At 54.4% G+C, this 17,708-nt stretch overlaps 1 protein-coding gene across 12 annotated transcripts in view; it reads right to left on the reverse strand.

The window, feature by feature from the left end:
• The window catches only part of MAPT (microtubule associated protein tau), a 99,913-nt gene that overhangs the window by 27,002 nt on the left and 55,203 nt on the right, over window positions 1-17,708 (reverse strand). For 2 of the 12 annotated variants that reach the window (XM_036268404.1, XM_036268401.1), the window contains 7 exons: window positions 17,501-17,566; window positions 12,701-13,795; window positions 10,120-10,175; window positions 7,414-7,611; window positions 6,239-6,365; window positions 4,938-4,991; window positions 2,108-2,373 (listed from right to left, as the gene is read on the reverse strand). In XM_036268404.1, coding sequence (XP_036124297.1) covers window positions 2,108-2,373; window positions 4,938-4,991; window positions 6,239-6,365; window positions 7,414-7,611; window positions 10,120-10,175; window positions 12,701-13,795; window positions 17,501-17,566 — 1,862 coding nt within the window. The remainder of the gene's footprint in view (window positions 1-2,107; window positions 2,374-4,937; window positions 4,992-6,238; window positions 6,366-7,413; window positions 7,612-10,119; window positions 10,176-12,700; window positions 13,796-17,500; window positions 17,567-17,708) is intronic. The other 10 variants (XM_036268403.1, XM_036268402.1, XM_036268409.1 and 7 more) reach the window with 7 other exon arrangements.

Below are 17,708 nucleotides of genomic sequence, written 5' to 3' on the forward strand. Positions count from 1 at the left end.
CTGCTGCTTTCCCACAGCTCCTGCCCCAGTGTGAGTCCCAAGAAGAGTCACCTTCCGCCTTGAGCCCTTCAGTAGACGGGGCGTATGTCTGCACCCAGCACCCAGCGTGGGGAAGCGCTGACCTGGGAGCACATTCCCCTCCCGCTGAGCATCGTGTCACTGGCCCTGGTTCCCCAGACTCCGCTCCCTGCGCAGCGGGGGGCAGGGCAGCCCCGGGAAAGTCCCCCCTCCACTCAGCCCTGTCACTCAGCAGAGCTGCGAGAACTGGGCCAAAGGTGCTCAGACCTTCCAAGCCAACCTCAGATGCCCCCTAGACTGGCAGAAGGACACTGGGTGTTTGCTGGGAGCTCCAAAGGCTGGGAGACGCTCATGGCTACGGTTTCCCTCTGATGAGTCATTGTGGGTGCCCTGGTCACAGCTGCATAGACTTCTCAATGGTGCAGAATTGGCCGGGTGGGTTTTGTTTCTCATTTTTCAAAACAGGGCAAATGGTCACAACGTGCTATGAAAACAAGCACCCGAGGGACACGTGGCACTGAGGGAAGGGTGCCACCACTGTGGGAAACATCCCAACACCTTGCAAAACAGCTCCCTGGAGGTCCCTCTGCCCCCAGAGCTTCACAGAAGCGTGAACCTCAAGCCAACGCCCCCCACAGCCGCCTCGGAGCCCCTTCTGAAAGGACACAGGCATCTTGACCGAGAGGAACGCAGGCCGACATTGCAGTAAGTAAACTAGGGCTCAGGGCTTCCCTGTGGTCCAAAGACAGCTCCACCCTGAGAGGTACCTGGACCCCCACCCCAGCTCCCCGATGGGTAGGACCAAGGATAGGAAAGATCAGCGGGAGGTCCTGAGGCTCCGCAAGGGGCAAAGTGCAGACACCCACGTGGATGCTCTGAGATGCCCTCCTTCCAGGGACACTCAGTCCCCAGTCAAGAGTAATAAACAAAAGCAACAGTGTGCAGGGTGCCCGCTGAGGAGTCAAGCTGTCCCAGCTGATAGGGAAACGCTGGCTCAGGGTTCTGTAAAGATCCCCCAGCCCACCAGGAGGCCCTGAAGTGGCCCAGACTGAAGACCCAACACATCTGTGGTTTCAAGAGCAGCCTTGGTCCTCCGTACCCCCCACACACCTCCTCTTCCGGGTGGGGAGGGCTGTGATGGGCTGATTTGTGTACCCAGAATTCACATGCTGAAGTCCTAACTCCCAGTACCTCACGAAGGGGCTGTACTAGGAGATATGGCCTTTTAAGAGGTTAAAACGAGCTCATTGGAGTGAACCCTAATCCAGTAGGACTGGTATCCTTACAAGAAGGGGAGATGGAGACACAGACACCCAGAGAAAACCACGTGGACACAGGGAGAAGGCGCCGTCTAAAGCCAAGGAGAGACCTTGGAGGAAGCCAACCCTTCACCCTCGATCTTGGACTTCTGGCTCAGGACTGTGAGGACATACATTTCTGCTGTCTAAGCCCCAGGCTGTGCCATTTCATGTGTCAGCCCCAGGAAACTCACACTGGGGGGCAGGGGCACGAAGAGGAGGAAGGCCAGGCTCCAGCTCTCTCCACCTCAGACCCTGGGACGCTCATGTGCCTCCACCTTTAGGAGACCCGCATGTTTCACGAACACCACTTGCCCCTGGAAGAATCAGTTCAAAACGGACCCCCAAATTTCCCCAGAACTGAAGTTAGAGAGAAACCTAACCTAAACAAATGTCCAACAAACACCAGAAACACCCACCTACAGATCTGTTGTGTCATGTTCTAAAGACCAGGCAGGCCTGGGTACCTCTGTGGTACCCCCACTTCGAGAACCCCAGGGTCACAGAACAACCTTGTCATCTCTGACACCGTTTGATCAGCAGGGGCTGACATGGGGCGGAAAAGAACCGGAACTTTCTCTCTCCCAAGCAGGCACCCATGGCTTCGTGTGACCCCAGTAGAGATCCACAACCCCACTGTCTCCTTGAAGAGGTCGGGAAGGGGCCTGGGGTGCTGTGTGAGGGGTGGGAGCCCAGTCTCGCCCGCCGCTGCCCCGGGTGTGGGGGACCCGCTCGCCCCCTCCTGGCGTTCTGGGGCCGGCACACGCACAGCCCGCCCCCGCACCCCTTACCTTCCCGCCTCCCGGCTGGTGCTTCAGGTTTTCGGTGGAGCCGATCTTGGACCTGACGTTCTTCAGGTCTGGCATGGGCACCGGGGCAGTCTGCAGGCGGCTCTTGGCTGAAGACGGCGACTTGGGTGGAGTGCGGACCACTGCCACCTTCTTGGGCTCCCGGGTGGGCGGGGTTGGCAGGGATGGGGTGCGGGAGCGGCTGCCAGGAGTGCCCGGGGAGCCAGGGCTGCTGTAGCCACTTCGATCCCCAGATTTCCCAGATTCACCTAGAAAGGAGGAGGGGGTGAGGCCAGAGTTGGAACGGGTGCCAGTCAGCAAAGGCCCGGGGGCTGCCTGTCCTGAGGGTCCGTTTCTAGGCTCAGGGCTGGATTAGGCCGGTGGGAATAGGCTGGGAGCTCAGGAGGCTGACCTTGAGCACATCCTACAGAAATCTTTTCTTCCTGGCCTTGTCGCTTAGGGAAAGAGAGACCCCATTTCCCAGGGAAGCAAGAGTGTTCACCAAGGACCACCCAGTACCCTTTCCCAGAGAGGGAACCGACTCTACCCCAGGGCCCTGGGGTCAGGAGATGGGATCCAACTAGCTGTGTGGTCTCTGACAAGTCACTTGTCCGGTCAGCTCAGGGGCCTCAGCTCAAAAATGAAAGTCATTATCCAGCCAGCAGAGAGGGAGGCCAGGTGGAGATGAGTGTACACGTGTTTCAGAAAACTCTAGCGCAATCCCAGGGGTCCTTTTCCCTGAACAAGGGCGATGCAAGGACAGGGCCCAGGGGCCACCCTTGTCTGGATCCCTTACACCTTGACCCACAGGGTGAGTTGTAGCTGTTCAGCACGTTCAGGGCCCCTGTCCCACCAGACCCCTATGCAGCCTCCCCGACTCCTTTGTGGTACCTGGGGTCCAGGACACTATACTTGCTTCATGTTCACCTGTCCCCAGCTCTCCAAACAAGCCATGCTCATGCCCCGTGCCCTGCCCTGCCCCGCCATTCCGCCCCAAGAATGCCCACCCTTCCCCCACGATGCATGGCAAACACCAGTGCACCTGTCTGCCCCCTCAGGAAGGCTGCTGGAACCAGTCCTCTCCCAGCAGCCTGTGCTGTGCTCACTGGGTGCCCCACTGCCCTTCAGCAGTTTACTGTTCCATCCACCGGTGGATCGTGCTTCTCCAAGTGTGGCCCGGGACCCCTGTGTCAGTCTCTAGAGCTGTGAGGGGGAGTGGCACGTGTCACATGCAGACTCCTGGGCCCCACCCACACCTGATGAGACAGAATTTCTGGGGGCGGGGCCTGTGAACTGGTTCCTCCCACAGACTCACTGTGGGCGGGGCCTGCACGCTGTTCCCTCCCACAGACTCTAGGGGCGGGGCCTGCACACTGGTTCCTCCCACAGACTCTCTGGGGGCGGGGCTGCACACTGGTTCCTCCCACAGAACCTCTGGGGGCGGGGCCTGCACACTTCCCTCCCACAGAACTTCTGGGGGCGGGGCCGGCAAACTGGTTCCTCCCACAGACTCTCTGGGGGCGGGGCTGCACACTGGTTCCTCCCACAGACTCTCTGGGGGCGGGGCTGCACACTGGTTCCTCCCACAGAACCTCTGGGGGCGGGGCCTGCACACTTCCCTCCCACAGAACTTCTGGGGGCGGGGCCGGCAAACTGGTTCCTCCCACAGACTCTCTGGGGGCGGGGCTGCACACTGGTTCCTCCCACAGACTCTCTGGGGGCGGGGCTGCACACTGGTTCCTCCCACAGTCTCTGGGGGCGGGGCTGCACACTGGTTCCTCCCACAGTCTCTGGGGGCGGGGCTGCACACTAGTTCCTCCCACAGACTCTCTGGGGGCGGGGCTGCCCACTGGTTCCTCCCACAGACTCTCTGGGGGCGGGGCTGCACACTGGTTCGTCCCACAGACTCTCTGGGGGCGGGGCCTGCACACTGGTTCCTCCCACAGACTCTCTGGGGGCGGGGCTGCACACTAGTTCCTCCCAAGCTCCCCTGGGATTCTTGAGCAGACTGGAGTCTGACAGCCACTGGGTTGGATGTTGTGCCCAGGGGACTGAGGCTTCACTTCCCTCAGCTCTGAGGGCGACTTGTCAAGGGGAGAAGAAGCATAGTCCTTCTTCGAGTTTGAATTTCCATGCCTGCTGTCATCCCTAAAGTTGTCCAGGTCTGTGGCAAGAGGACAAATAAAACCTTTTCTCCTTTTCTGCTGATCAAGTCTCTGCCTCTAGGCTCAGCCCCACCCCCACCCTGCCCCACCCTGGTGGTGGCTTCAAATCCTTTCTGTGTCACCTCATTGCAGAATGACACCTGAGCCTGTATCCTCATCTGAAAAATGGGGAGTGTGGCCACAGCCCCCAGTGCTGTTTTCTTTTTAGTGTTGAAAGTATTACAGATGTCCCCCCATTGACCTCTTCCTCCCCGTCCCCCCCCCTCCTGCTTTCCCCAACCTAATGTCAGTGTCCATTGATTGTGCATACCCCAGTGCTGGTTTTGGAAACTGGATGTAGTAACAGGTAAAAGTGTCCTGAGTAGCAGTAGGCTAGGGAATTTCACACCCAAACCTGGGTTAGGAACAGTCCACACCTCCAGCAACCAGACACCTCGTGCTCCCCTGCCCCGCCCACAGGCCTCAGGCAAGGGAATGAGGACACAGGATTGGAAAGCTCCATCAGACAGACACATCTAAACAAACCACACGCAAGAGGAGCAGGAATTCAGGCTCAGCGTGTAAAACCACTGTTTCAGAAGCAGGTCTCCAATTCCGAAAACCTAAGCCAACAAACAGCGACACATGCCAAGGGGGGTGACCCCTGGGCGGAGCAGGCTCAGAGTTACCTCTCTCAGATTTTGCCCCAGCAGGGGGTGGTTTTCTCTGCACTTGCTTGGTAGCTTAAAAAGAAAAATCCATAGAAAACCTCATTATAATCAAGCTTCAACAAGCTCTTCTCCAGGCTGTGGGCACCCTGACAGACCACGGGACAAAGGTGAGCGAGGCAGGGAAGGCACTCAGAGAGCAGGGGCCTGTCTGTCAGGAAACAAGGCCAAGGGGGCCTCTGGGGTGTTCTGTCCATCTGCAGGCTGCCACCCGAGAGCAAGTGAGATCCAAAGAGAAACGCATGTTCTTGTCTCCAGTTACGGCTCCAGTTTTGTGAGCCAACTGGCATCGTGTTAAGTGAAAAAGAGCAGGATCAAAATCATATATAAAATCCAATCACAATTTCTTAATTACCCCATAGCCCATGCATTATATACATGAGAAAAACATTACACGGAAAACCAAACCAAAAGGCCTTACTGCTGGGCCGCGCTTGTAGGCACCACCCTATGGCAAACGGGCTAAATGCCACAGCAAAAGCATGCAGCAGACGAAGGGCTCTGTGCTGCCACCCTGGGCCAGCAGCAGAAATGCCACTGAACCAGCCCAGGTTCGTGCACAGCCTTACAAGATGCACAGGTCCCTGAGCACTACCCCGGAGCCAGCGCAGGCCAGACACTCCGAGTTGTGCAGAATCTAAACCCAGTTGCCTGGGACATGTCTCCCAGGCAGTGGGAGAGGGGAGCCAAGCCTGGCTGTCCCCACCCCACAGAGGGCTACTCTTAATAGCACCACTAGAGGCACAATCGCTCTAATCAAGACCCACTGGGTTTTACTCACAGGAGCACAGGACAGACACAGCCTGCAACTGCTCAGCTGGACCCTCAGCTCTGGCAGAGGGTCCTTGACAAGCCAGCAAGCTAAGCTGGGCAGGGGCCCCGCTCTGAGAGGTCATGCATCCTGACATATCCAGGCTGCTCTCGGTCGGGGGCTGAGAAACACCTCCCAGGGGTTCTAGATTTGGGGTCAGAAAAGCTCAGAGGAGCCCCCTTCCTGCCACTTGTTAGTCACGTGGCTGCATTTTCCTCCTGCTTTGAATGAGCTGGTTAGACTTAGCTGCGCAAACTCCCAGAGCCTTGATTTCTTCATCGAGAAAAGGGGGGATTCAATATCTACCTCAGAAAACTGTCAAGAGGGTTAAAAAGAATGAACATTTGGTGCTTAGTAAACTGTAGGCATTGATTAGCTATCAGGGGCTAAGACCTGTCAGGGCCTTTAGAGACCAGGACTGGGTTCCAGAGAACATTCTTCGTACCCGTACCTGGCGGGGTCTTCGGGGACGGTGTGGTTTTTGCTGGAATCCTGGTGGCATTGGCCGGGCCTTTCTGGCCTGGAGGGGCTGCTCCCCGGGGTGTGGCTATCTTCGTTCCGGTTTTAGTATCCGCCCCCTGTGAACGGAAGCATGGGAGTGGTTTTTATAATCGGGAAAGGTCATTGTCATCTGGAGTTGATGCCAGCCTCACTTAACCACTTTGATTCAAAATGAGGCTAAGAGTGGGGTGACCCTTTGCCCACAAGATGCAACAAATGTCTCCCACAATCACAAGGGTTTGCTGGGCACACAAACCCACAGCCCCCCACACACCAAGTGCTCTGAATACCGTTCCACCTAGAGGAGCTGTTCACAGGAGTTATCAGCAGGAGTTGTGCTCAAGTATTTTACAAAAGGCAATACAGCTTATAGTGACCATCAGGCTCATCATCCACCAGGGCTGGTCAATAGGCAGGGCGTCAGTAGGCCATTCCTAGGTGCACACCCATTTTCTGACTCTCCTCAAGGATCTGACCGATGGTGGTTGCTTTCACCAGAGGCCCTTGAGGACACTGTTGAACCTGACCTAGAGTGCTAGCAGAGCTAGGTCACATTCTTTTGTTCCCTCCAAGCAACTCTTAATGACTCCTTAGGTGCTCGAAGAGCCCCTGGTGGGTGAACACCGGCATCAATTAGCAAGCCGGCCCAAGGCTCAGCAGGTGCACAAGCATGGCCAGCCGGCCAGCCCTAGTACCTAACACACTCAAAAACAACAACAACAACAAAACTGACATTATCCAAGGACCTAAAGATGGTTCGGGAGGGAGTATACTAGAGGGACAGGTGTTGCTGCTCAGTGATGCTGGCGTCCAACCCGAGAGAGGACAATAGGGACGCACTCCAGCTACCGAAGCCAGGAGTGGACACAGGAACCCAATTAGAGAAGCGGTTCCACAGCAGGGTCCCCTCAGGTGCCCCAGGGGCGGCTGCCACGAGGCACTAAGGGAGCTCAGAAGGATGGCGCCCGATCCCCATCCCCATTTCAACCAGAATTTTAACTGTCCTACGATGTGCTTCTAGGTAAGAGCTCAGCTGAAGAAAGGTCTTTTCGGCTAAAAACCAACAATATACATTTGAAAACCGCATTCGAGCAGCCTGGTTCTTTTCCAAGGTGTTTTCCTTACCTTGACTTTCATCTCCTTTGCTCCAGAACCGCCAGTTCGGGGTGTGACAGGAGAGACGTGTTCTGGAGAGGAGGGTGGCTCTGGGCACACGGCAGGGCTGGAGGGTTTGATCAAAGGGTCTGAGCTACCAGGGCTGGGGCGTTTGGGGCTAAGGCAAGGCCTACTGTTCAGGGTTCTAGCAGAGGAAGGTGTGGACGTCTTAAACATAAACATAAATAAAATCAAAATAAAAGTCAGCACAGGAGGGAGGGGAACAAACTGAAAAAGGACAGTAACTAAAAACAACTAAGGCAGGTAACGGTGTACAGCAGTGCCCTCCTCACTGTGGATCAGCACCCTTAGCAGCCCTTAGCAGCCAGATCGGAAAGACCCTGTACCCCACGTCCTTGCACTCCGTCGTCAGCGTGATACCAGGATGCCAATATGTGCCGTACATTACAGAACTTCCACGCGACAGAACTTCCACCAGACACAAAAATGGATACAAGTTCTGGAATGTTCTTTCTGAAGCCGGTTGGATATTACTGTACCCCCCTCCCCATCTTGGAGAACACCGATTTATAGGTGCTTCATGACCAAAACGTTGATGGAGACAAAGTCGATGGTTCTAGGATGTTTCTCAGTAAAGCATGTCCAGCGTGTCGTGGGTGTCGCGCCCCGCTGTCCCTGCAGCCCAGGTGTGGTGCGCCCACGGGCCCGCTCACCTCGGCCTCTCCCACCTCCCTGACAGTAAGCGTTGCTAAAATCAGGATTGTGCTGGTTCTAAGTTTTAAAGATTCTGCCTGACACCACTTAGGTTACACACACACACACACACACACACACACACACACACTTTCTGATTAAAATCTCGAGTAAAAGGAAACACAATCTGGTGAATCCTAAACTGGCCAATCTTTACCCTGGAACGCGTCCCACTTAAGGAAATAGCCTGAGTGGGGCGGGTGGCCAATGGGACATGCGTCTGTGGGCTGGATGACCTCACAGAGGCAGCTGCACTTGTCGGGTGGTGTGGCTGGCACCTGTGGTTTGTCCCAACTGTCTCTGGGGGACTTTGACCGGGATGTGTGGCCCTGGTGGAGGAGGGGCTGCACCTTCAGGATCTAAACTGAGAGGACCAGTTTAGGAAGGTTTGAGCGACAGGGCAGGTCCTGACCAGAGACTTGATCAGGTTTCTCAGGTTAGTTCCTCATCGCCCCTGAATTCCTGTGGCCAGCCTCGGCGAGGAGATGGCCCAAGAGGTGGAGAGGAGTGTAAGGGGAGGGGTGCAAGCTGGGGCCCTGGGGCTGATGGAAAGGAAGATGGATGGGGTGGGTACCGGCAACCCCATCCTTCCCCAGATGCACAAGGCAGCGCTCCCTACCTGGCCAAGGTTTCTGAGAGACCTGGCCCCTCACTGTGAGCCTGTGAGCAACTCCAGGGCAGGGACATTGTACCATGTGTGGGAATGAATGACTGAACAAATGCATGCGTGAGGCCTGTGTTCCCCTAAATGTGCATCAAGATTGACAGGCAGCTATTGTTACTGCTTCAAGCACCTAGGGCAGAGCCCCCCACCCCAAGTCTCTGCAGGACCCGCAGCTGCCTCTCAGAGTCTCATGGTGGCAAACCCCACTTTCCTACGCGCAGGCCCTTCGGGGAGCAGCCCTCAATGTGCTACCAAATGCCTAGAGCTACGTTCTGCACTTGGGGCTCCAGCAGGGCTCCAGGACTGATGAAGAACCAGACCTTTCAGGCAGAACCAACGATGGAAATTTTAGGTACGTTTAAGAAAAACAGGTCTTCATCTAGGGCCACAGTGGGATTTTCCTGGAAAAACACTGCTGTGCAGTTACAGGAGCTTTTCCAAGAAGCCAAGACACTGAGGGGGGTGAACTCCAGACGACAGGAAGCACTGAGCACGGGCGTGGCCCTGGGTGCCGTGCTGGTGGTCAGCAGGCTGCTTCACTTACTGTTCCTGGGCTCATTTCTGAAGGCCCACGAAAGCCTGACATCAAATCGCCACCTTGGCGAGATCTGAAGCTGGCCTCTACTGCACCATCACTGCCACACTTGCCCACGTAGCATTCAAGGTGTGTGCCAGTCCCCTCCCCAACCCCTGCAGCAACCAAGCCAATCTGCTTAGAGTTCTGGAAGGCATGTGGTCTCTCTCCCGGGCCTCTGCTCGCGCTGTTCCGACTGCTCGGAATGCCTTTCCCACCCGCCTCAGCGACCCTCCGTCACAGGTCCTCTCTTCCAGGCCTTTTCCAGAACCCTCCACCTTAGGCTGGAGGTCACTTCCTCGCTCAAGACTCTCTCAACAACATCTGAGGAAATGGTACTTTCTATCTATCTTAAACGTGTGTGTGTATATTCGCTGAGCCCAGACCTGCAGTGGGAGGTGGAAGATGTGCAAACTTCAAACTCCGTTGCAGAAAATTCAAGCCCACCTGCATTTACCGTGAATACCTCATTTAGACCAGGCTCGTGTGCCTGCACCCGGGAGCACACATTCATTCATCTGCTGGCTGCCCTCCCCGGCACGGGGTCCAAATGGGCAAATGCTGGACTTTTAAGTTTGCACAAAAACACAAAGCACTTTGAATGACAGCTGTACTCCAGTGACATGTATATATACACATTACGTGTAGACATTAATTCAGCTATAAAACACGGCTTCTCGATCAACGCGACGGCGGCAGCAGTTCCGTGGGTCTGGCAGCTTACCTTGGTCTTCTTGTCATCGTTTCCGGCCCCATCTCTGCCTTTACTGACCATGCGAGCTGATAAAATACGAAAGGAGAATGTACGTTACACCCATTTGCGCGGCTCCCGGTAAGAGCTGAATGTCATTAGGCTGGTTTCTCAGGACAGTGCGACGTGCTTAGTTCAGCTGGGCTTAGTGGAAACCCACCGATTTCCTTCCCCCTGAATCTGTAAGGTCTCTCACTGTTAGTATCTACACAGCACGCTGGGGTCATTGCTGGGAGCGCCCTGAGGGGGCAGCAGGCTGGCTGAGGGTGGGGACATGCAGAGGGGACACAGAGGAGACTGCTGTGGGTACACCTTGGCACAGGAAGGGCAGGCCCCACCTCTCTCAGGCTCCCTTCCTGCCTCTGCCTGGCTCAGCTGACTCCCCAGCGGGGGCCACCTCCTCTCCAAGGAGGGGGCTGCTCAGACAGGCTCTGGCCCCCTGCAGGGCCCCCTGCTCATGCTGTCACCCAAGGTCAGGGTGGGTTGTCTTCCCAGAGTTGGCCCCTCACTACTGGGGGCTTTGGGCACCAGCCCCAGCTGTTCTCTAACAAGCGCTCTCACCCGTGACCCAGCCCCGGAGGGTCTTCTCACCACCTGAGGCCTTCCCAAGGGGCTAATCCTTGCCATTGCCCCAAATTAGCTATAAACTGGTTACCATCAAACATCCTACAGATAACCTCTGGAATTTAGGACTAAACTAATGACCGATTTTGTGTTTAGAAAGCCACACCCCTTGGTGTAACCAATCCACGTGTCTACCAATGCTCCTCTGCCTCCCCCTCTCCTTCTACTGACATTCACTGCTGAAGACTGATTACAGATTTGTCTTTGGTTTCAATATAGTGTTCCCCATCTCACTGGCTACCCCGGAGAACGGATTTTTAGAGTGACCAGCATTGATGATCTAGCCCAGAGGTTTTTAGACTTGACTGTGAAAAATTACCAGGAGAAGTTATTAAAACACATAGATTCCTGAACCCACCCCGAGACTCTGTAAACCTGAGGTGAGACCCAGGAATCTGCATTTGAATAAGAGCCCCAGGTGGACCTGATTCACATCCTTTGCCCAAATCAACCACCATCATGCACGTCAAAACCAAAGCATCTGCTAGATCAGCATTTCCCCAATTGGAGAACTACTGAAGAGGTCCTCTTCCAGGAGACATGAGCAGGTGAGATCAAGTAACTTTGGGAAATTCATACTATGGATTCTTTTCAGAGGATCAAAATGTGCTTTAGAATATTAAAGGCTCTGACAAGTCCTGCACCAGCAAACCCTGTTTAACTTTGTGTTGTCTGTTTTTCCTAAACTTATTGGACCATGGGATTCTTTTTTCTCTGGACACACTTATCAATATCCAGTAGATCAGGATTCAATAAACCACCATTTTCAGGAAACAACGTTGTAATCTGTCAAGCCACAGTTATTTGTCCCCTACCATTTTGAGACTTAGGATATTTTAAAATAGGACATAGGATTTTTTTCCCTGTTTTAAAATTTAAATACAGCTTCCTTAATGTAACAACATTTTCAAGCTTTTTTTGACAAGTAGGATTGAATCAAAATTTAACAGATGTTTGCAACTGACAGCTTAAGTAGCATCAATTTCTGAGCCCTGAAAATAATTCTATGATGCTAAGCGTCCTAAATGTATGGCTGCACCTGACTTGTGGCCATGAAGCCTCCTCTGGGATGTAAACTGTCCCCTCAACACTTGGGAACTGCCCCTCCCACCTCTCCAGCCCCTAAAAGGGCTACTGTGGTCTTGCTTCCCAGGGCTTGAAGGAGGGATTCTGTTCCTGCTCACTGTCCCTCGTGCCACAGGCAGGGCTGGTGGGGGTGGGGCTGTTGGGCCAAGGCTCAGCGTGTCCACCTCCAGATGCTTGTGTGTGTCAGCTGCTGTGTGTGATGCGTTCGTTGTCCACTGACAAGAGCACCAGAAGACAGGCTTGTGCCCTCTATGTCTCTGGGCTAGGAGGGTACGCTACAGAACCTTCTGGAAGTCACTGTGGTGTACAAGGGAAGAGGGCCATTTCAGAGCAGACCTACCTGGATTCTGAACCTGGCTTGGCCACTTGGGACTCAGAACTTTCAGTGAGTTAGTTACTTTACCTCTCTGAGCCTCAGTTTCCTCATCTGTAAAATGGGGCTAATGACGCCCACTTGGGAGGGTTGGGAGGGTTCTAGGCAATGAATTTAAGGCACATAATAGGCCCTCAAAAGTAGGAGTAGCTCTTATTCTCTCTGCAGTGCGCCTGATGGACCGCTGTGGACCAACTACGTGGCTGGAGGAGTGACAAGCAGAAAGCACTGGGTGGGGTGTTGGTGGCATGCAGATGGCGGGCAAGCGTGAGGAGCACGTGCGCCCAGAGCCTGCGGGCAGGAGCTGCGGGGGGGTGAGCAGCAGAACCCAGGTGGTCGGTTTAGTGGCTGTCCCTAGGCACCTTGGAAGCGGCAGGAGTCAAGGGGGGGCCGGAAGCTCAGTGACAGTGCCCGCAGCCTGGGTGGCACATGGGGTCACCGGGAAGGAGTGAAGGAGTTCTAGACACCGACCTCTGAGTTGAGGGACCCGGCTGACGGGCTTCCCTGGCAGACCAGGTGCAGGCTGCTTTTCAGATGGTTCTGGAAGGTCAGTCTTTTTTGTGTCCTCTCTCTCAGAGGGGCTCCGGGGCTCTTGATCCTCTCCAGGGGCCCTTGGAAGTACATCCCCTTCCAAATCCGCCTCTGAATCTCCCTGTTCCTTCTGCACATTGGCTTTGATTTCCACGTGGAACGTGAACTCGGGGGGCCCGTCGCGCCCTTCCGCCGTGGGCCCTGTGCTGGGCCCGTCTGGCTCTGAGACCTGGGGCTCTGTGTACACTTTGGAGAGGAAATCGACAGGGAGGGGGATGGCACCCTCAGCTGGGAAACCGGGGGTGCCAGTCGCTTCTCTGGAAACTGTCTGGGGGGATGGCCCACCTTGGGTTGGGGAGCTCTGCAGACTTAGGGAGACCTGGGAGGGAGGGGAGTCCTGGGGTGAGGACTCATCGATGTCTCGGTCTTCATCGACCTCCTCACCCCCCAGCCTCTCTTTGCCCTGGTCCCCCTTCAGAAGGCACCCCTCCTGGTGCAGGTTTCCCCAAAGTTGGTGCTCCAGCAGCCCCGGGCTATGGTGACGTCCCTTTGTGTCCTCAGGTTCTGTCCCCAGAGGCTGGTACGTGGCTTCTCTGGGGTCTTCAGGCGGCGTGGGAGCCCCAGGCATGTCGGACCTGTACTGACGGGTCAGACCCGGGGTCCTCAGGTCCATGGCCGCGTCTCCATGATGCTGCGGCTCTCTGAGGACGCTTTCCTGGACCACATCTGTCTGCAGATATCCAGGGGGCGTGGGCTTTGGGAGAGCCAGCTCCTCCTCGGCCCGGTCCCCTTGTTCTGGTCCCCACTCCTGGTGGGGCTCCTGAAGGCCTCCAGTTGGAGGGGGCGGTTGGCAGATGGGATGATGCTGAGAACGGTGAGAGACTAGGACAGGACCTTCTGGCTGTTTCTCTCCCAGAGGCAGCGTGGAGACCCCAGAAGCTTCTCTGCCGTGCCCAGGCCGAACCTGAGAGCTAAGCCCCGAGACCAGCGGCCTCTCCGGCACCTCCCTCTGCTGACCGGGAACTCTCAGCTCCTCTGGGTTTGAAGAGGCAGCGGGGGAAAAGGTTAGCAAGGGCTCAATGACTGTTTAAGAGGGAACACACTTATTTCTTGAAATAAGAAAAGGACATTTAAATGACATCACAAGCCTCGTTGATTTTGTTTGCTCTGAATGCAATCTGTCTCAGTCTACCTGCCACCAACCCTGGGTGACCCTGGGTGAGCACCCCCTCTCTGTGGGCCTGTTTTCTCGTCTTGGATCTGGTAACCTCCAAGGCCCTGCCTAGCGCTGGCGTTACTCCTCTGCTTACAGTGGGAGGTTGGCTCAGAGCATGTCAGCATGTCCAGGGCTGCTGGCCCGCTGCGGGCTGCCTCGTGCTCAGCCCATAGGCTGCGGAAGCTTCTCCGGCTCCCCAGGGACACAGCACCCTGAAGGGCTGGCTTGGGTGCAGTGAGGGCCCCTTTTCCCTCCCTCTCACTCTGTTCCCCATTTTGCCAAATGAAACCAGCAGGGGCCCACAAACCAAGCCTGCTTCAAGCCCGTGCTCTGATAGATACAGAAAACCCAGGATGTATCATCGTCAGGGCTCGAGTCTTTACTAACAGACCTGCTGTCAGTGTCCTGTGAACAGAACCCCGGCTCAGATTTATCCAGGTCAGGCAGCACGGACGGGCCTGTTGCATGAGGGGAGGCAGACCACTGTGCAGCAATGGACACGGCCAGTCACCAGCCCACAGGGACTTCTGCTTTCACCTGTCACACATGTGGCTGATGAAGGGCACACTTTGTTTTTTGTCTGGTTCACTTATGTGAATGCTTAAAGTATCTGACTATATATTAAGGACAGGAAAGTTATGCTCTTGGTTCTTCTAATAAACTTTTTGTTTTTAACTCCCAACTCTTTGACAATCCTACCTAGTGCCAACAGAATAACCCACACAGATCTCCTCTCAACAAAACCTAGAACCCCAGCGAGTTCAGGAGGAGGAAGAGATGATCAGATCAGGGGAGGGAAGGAAGGTACGAGAAGGCATGTGTTTACACACGTGTACAGTTGTGGACATACATGGGTAACATGTGACTATCCCCCTCTCCCCACTCAGTTGGAGTCCGTATAGCTGCTGCCCCAAGAGGCCTGGCCATGGCTCACCTTCACCTCCTGCCTTTAGGCTGGGCCTCAAGCTCACGATCCCATTCATTTTGTGTTCCTAGCATCCACCACAGTGTCTGCACATAGCAGGTGATCAATAAATGAATCCTGCACAGATGACCTGAAGTCAGGAAAAGGTGCTGACTTCTGATTGCTCAGGGTCTGGGGCCCTTGGTCAGTGCCTGGGAAGAAGCACTTCAACAACAGAGATGTAGGAAACAGGTTGGCAGGAAGTCAGCTCATGACTTCCTAGCCACCCACCAACGCACCCAGCAGGCCAGCGGCAGCGGTGGCTGCCGGTCATTACATCCCTCCCCACAACAGACCAGGTCTCCAGCGCCTTCCAGAATAAGCTTCCCTCCCGAATCTTCCTAGAAATTGCTCTTGATTAGGGTGTTACTACACTCTGATAAATGCAAGACTTTAAACAATCCTCATTAAGAGAGACAAGGGCCCCAAATGTGAATAGTGAACATACCTTGAAAAGTCCTCAGCATATGACTGTACAGTGCGTGTGTGTGTGTGTTGACGGAGGAGGGCTCTAACAAGGTGATTATACTCGTGGAGGAAGGAGCCAGACTGGGAGAATATTCTAGTCAATTCCCAGGATACTATGAATGCTCGGTCAATGTTAACCGTAACAATCACCAGGGGTGGGGGTCCAAGGTCAACAATACCTGGGTAAGCAGTGTGATTGCTTTGGAGTCCAGATAAACTGTTCTCCCCCAGAAGGCCTATTCCTTTGACACTTAGAGAAGAGAGGCCCCCTCCTCAGGGTGAGTAGGACAGGCTGAGGCCTTCCCACATCCTCTCTCAGCTCGTCCCAGCCCCATCCTGAAACATCTTTCTCTGTCTTAGTACTTCCTGGACACTGGCTGCCAGAGGTGTTCCTCCTGCCGCAGGAAAGAGCGCGAGATCTAATTACTGTGCTTTTGTTTACATGGCTCTTCTTCTTTTAAATCCTCACCCAAGGACATTTTTCCATTTTTTGTTCAGATAGAGTGGGAGGGAGAGAGAGGAAGAGAGAGAGAGAAACATCGACGTGAAAGGGACACATCGAGTGGCTGCCACCTGCACGACCAACCAGGGCCAGGGACAAACTGCAACCGAGGTACATGCCCTTAGCGGGAACCGAACCCGGGTCTCTCTGGACTGCAGGCCAAAGCTCTAACCGCTGAGCCAAACCGGCCAGGGCTACATGGCTCTTCTTAAATGGAGTGTGTTTGTGGATCCCCAGTGTGTTGGAATTTCACAGGGTTTCACTGGCTGGAACTAGCAGCCCCGATCAAGGTGTTTAATATTAGTCTTGGGAATAGAGATAGAAACTCCACGTATTCCCAGGTTTGGTGCCGATTTTCCTTTGCAGGTGTTCCCCGGTGCTCACCTGTCTACCTGTGTGATTCTAGACCACTGTCAGAAAAATGTAAACATTCAGTTATCACAGCGGTCAAGTTTCCAGAACAGCTGTTGGCTTGATACCTTCATCACATGGGATATGTTTTAGAGGCAATAAAAATTCGTAGAAAAAAACCCTCAAATTCACTTCTTTTCATGAAAAGAAAAGAAGTGAAATTCAGTTATTTTCATGGAAATAAAAGAGGTAATGGAACCCTCTAATATTGGCCAACCTGAAAAATCGTGACCTGAGAGAAACCGAAGGCGGGATTCTAGTTATTTACCACACAGACCGAGTTCCCCTGACACTGATTAGCCCTTCTAATATTTTTTAAAACTCTTTGTAAGAATGAAAAGGCTTTTCTGTGCCATGTGGTATGAGAAACATCAGCCCACTGGGGGGCAGTGACCCCTCTGGGAGCGGGAATGCGTAGCTGGGCCTCGACATGCCGTCAATGAGACACTTCCTCAGGCCCAGACACTTCCTACAGCCAGATGGCCTGGTGCTGCTAAACACTGGATAAGCCCCGTATCGCTTTCAGGAGGAAAGAACAGCATCTTCCCAGCTCTTTTGCAACCTAGAAGCTTCCATTTACACCGTAGACTCTGAAGTTCATTTACACAGCAAATGAGAGGAAGCAAACCCAGCCCACACTGTGTCAGAGGTCTCCATTCCCTAAGACGAAGAAGCTCTAGGATTTAAAAAACTAAGGTCTTAAAGCATTCGTGCTAAATAATTGTAGAAAGCTGTTTTTCTCGACCACAGCAGTTCTGGTCCCTGAGAAGAAAACCGCAGGGTTTGAAGTCTGCACAGAGAAAGCTGAGGAGAGGGCCCGGCGGTGGCATAGCCGGGGCCTTGCTTCCGGGCAGACCAAAGGCCCAGCGCAGGGAGAGCCGCTGTCACATGTATTTGTGTTTCTGTTGGATGTTCATTCTCTACCCCCCACGCTGCACAAGGCCAGCTTTTTTCCACAACACTAACCACCTTAGGAATGACTCAGAAATAGTGTTGGGAAAAGAGTGTTGGGGCTGTTCTCTACCCGAACAGCCCAGCTTAAACGAGTACCACCTCCTAAACCCTCCCGGACCTGGGGATTAGGGCTCAGGTCCAAACTGTTTTCAGGGCAGAGTCCACCTGCGTGTGGCATCTCCCCCCGCCAACCCCCAGGCCTTGGCGACCATTCCAGCCACTGACCTTGAGTCACATGTCCAGCAGCTTGGTCTTCCAGGCTGGGGGTGTCTCCGACGCCTGCTTCTTCAGCTGGTTGATGTGTCGGCAAATGAAGGAGATAAAGCACAGTTACTGTGGGCTAAAAACAAAGCTCTCTGCGTCGTCCATATTTTTCTGAAAACATTAGAAGAAGCGCCGCTTACGAGTACCACGGGGCCGCACCCCTGACTCC

Source organism: Molossus molossus, unplaced genomic scaffold (genome assembly GCF_014108415.1).
Source record: "Molossus molossus isolate mMolMol1 unplaced genomic scaffold, mMolMol1.p scaffold_m16_p_19, whole genome shotgun sequence".
Taxonomy (NCBI): Eukaryota; Metazoa; Chordata; class Mammalia; order Chiroptera; family Molossidae; genus Molossus; species Molossus molossus.